The sequence below is a fragment of the Halyomorpha halys genome, unplaced genomic scaffold, assembly GCF_000696795.3.
Source record: "Halyomorpha halys isolate HHAL.00 unplaced genomic scaffold, Hhal_1.1 Scaffold257.1, whole genome shotgun sequence".
Taxonomy (NCBI): Eukaryota; Metazoa; Arthropoda; class Insecta; order Hemiptera; family Pentatomidae; genus Halyomorpha; species Halyomorpha halys.
Window position 1 is genome coordinate 1,606,769 of NW_027104967.1, and position 1,748 is coordinate 1,608,516.

The window sequence follows — 1,748 nt, forward strand, 5'->3', positions numbered from 1 at the left end:
TAAATAGTAAATGTAAAGGGTAATAGTAACAGATAGATAAGAAAAGAAATATTAAAGAAAATACAAATAAAGAGATGTAAAAAGAAAAAAGAATACAAATCAAAGGATGAGACAGAATGCATACCTATTTTGACGGCGGTCAAAACAAAAGCCCTTTTAGCCCTGACGAAGCCCTGCAACGTGGGGCGAAACGTTGGCTCAATAAAATAGTATAATTCTACTATTTGAGCTTATTTGACCACACCCGGACCATATTCCTTTCTTCATTAAAAAAATTATTTATGAAATATAAGTTACCTCAAATTTTTTTTTAAATGATTATTTCATAAAATGAAGTTTTTCTTAATTGATGAAGTAATTATTTAATCGATTAATGTTTTTCTGAATTTATAATGTTGACTACAAGAAGTTAATTTAAGTTCATTTCAGACAGTTGACATTCCCCCTACATGTGACATCGTACCTGACACAATTGTCAAATATGGCGTTCTCATCAGTTAGCATGAAAACACTATTTTGAAAATTAATATCTTAAATTGATAATCATAAAGAACTTTGGTTTTTACCTACATTTTTTATAGAACCTGCAGGTCGATTAAAAAATAAAAACATGCATATACCTGATTGTTTTTTTTTTATAAGTTAATTAATGCATTCACTGTGTGGTGATCAATTCATTAAAATATTATTTCTTCTCACCAAATTTATGGAGATGCATCAACAAAATATTACTATTTTGTGTTCTATAATTTAATAAGTTTTTATTCATATATTTTATCTTTAGTATAAATTGTTATTTTTTTAATATCAGTCAATTTAATTTCAGGCTATGGAGTACTTGGGATATGACATTTGTTAAAACGATTACTACACCAGGCCTCCATCATTCAATCATATGGTAATATTTTGCTTCTAATTTGAAATTTTATAGCTTCATTCCATTAGTAATTAGATATTATCACATATCCTTCCAAAACCATCTCTGTGGCTTGTACCCTGAGGGCACTAAGTCATTCTTATCAAAACTTAATTAGTCAGTTATATCAGTGTTATGGGACCTAACGTAATTGCTCCAATCCAATCAGTTTCAGTTTTTTTTGTTCAGTTCATAACTTCTTTATTCAAGGAGAAAACTATAAATATTTGATGAAACTAGAATCTAACCATTCATTTCTTATCACTATCTTATATTCATATTAATATTAATTTGTCTATTTACTTTTTGCAGCTTGGCTTACTCTCACGATTCACAGCACCTGTATGTATCCTCAAGCCAAGGTCAAGTTGTTATTTGGCAAGGTTCAAATAGTAAATCATATTCTAAAATGCCTAGGTTTCTCAATTTGACTTCTTTACTCTAATAACATATTCTAAATTTTAGTATGTACTATTCTAAAGTTTGATTTATTTACATTTCAGTACAACAGTATTTTGAATTTATATTAGATTTGTACAATTATAAAATTTCAGTAAAAAAAAAAGATAATTACAAGCTAAATCGATTTAATATTAAAACTAGCAATTTTTAAATTAGGTATATTTTTAATTTTTAATTATTCTTAACTTATTTGTTACTTTTTTAGATTATCATTGTTATGTAAAAAAATTGTATTCGTTGATATTAATGCTACTAAAAAAAAATTGTTTATATGAACTTAGATATTATTTATGTTATCTTTGAAATATGTTACTGTTATATGTTTTACTTTATGAAAATAGAAGATAAAGCTAAAGAAGAAAGCCTATTA

General features: G+C 26.2%; 1 protein-coding gene across 2 annotated transcripts in view; it reads left to right on the forward strand.

Moving 5' to 3' along the window:
• Positions 1–1,493, forward strand: part of mv (lysosomal-trafficking regulator mauve) — a 113,559-nt gene extending 112,066 nt beyond the window's left edge. For both annotated transcript variants that reach the window (XM_014419987.3, XM_014419988.3), the window contains exons 47-48: positions 827–898; positions 1,229–1,493. In XM_014419987.3, the coding sequence (XP_014275473.1) occupies positions 827–898; positions 1,229–1,361 (205 nt within the window). In that variant the 3' untranslated portion in view covers positions 1,362–1,493. The remainder of the gene's footprint in view (positions 1–826; positions 899–1,228) is intronic.
• The last annotated feature ends 255 nt before the right edge of the window (positions 1,494–1,748 follow it).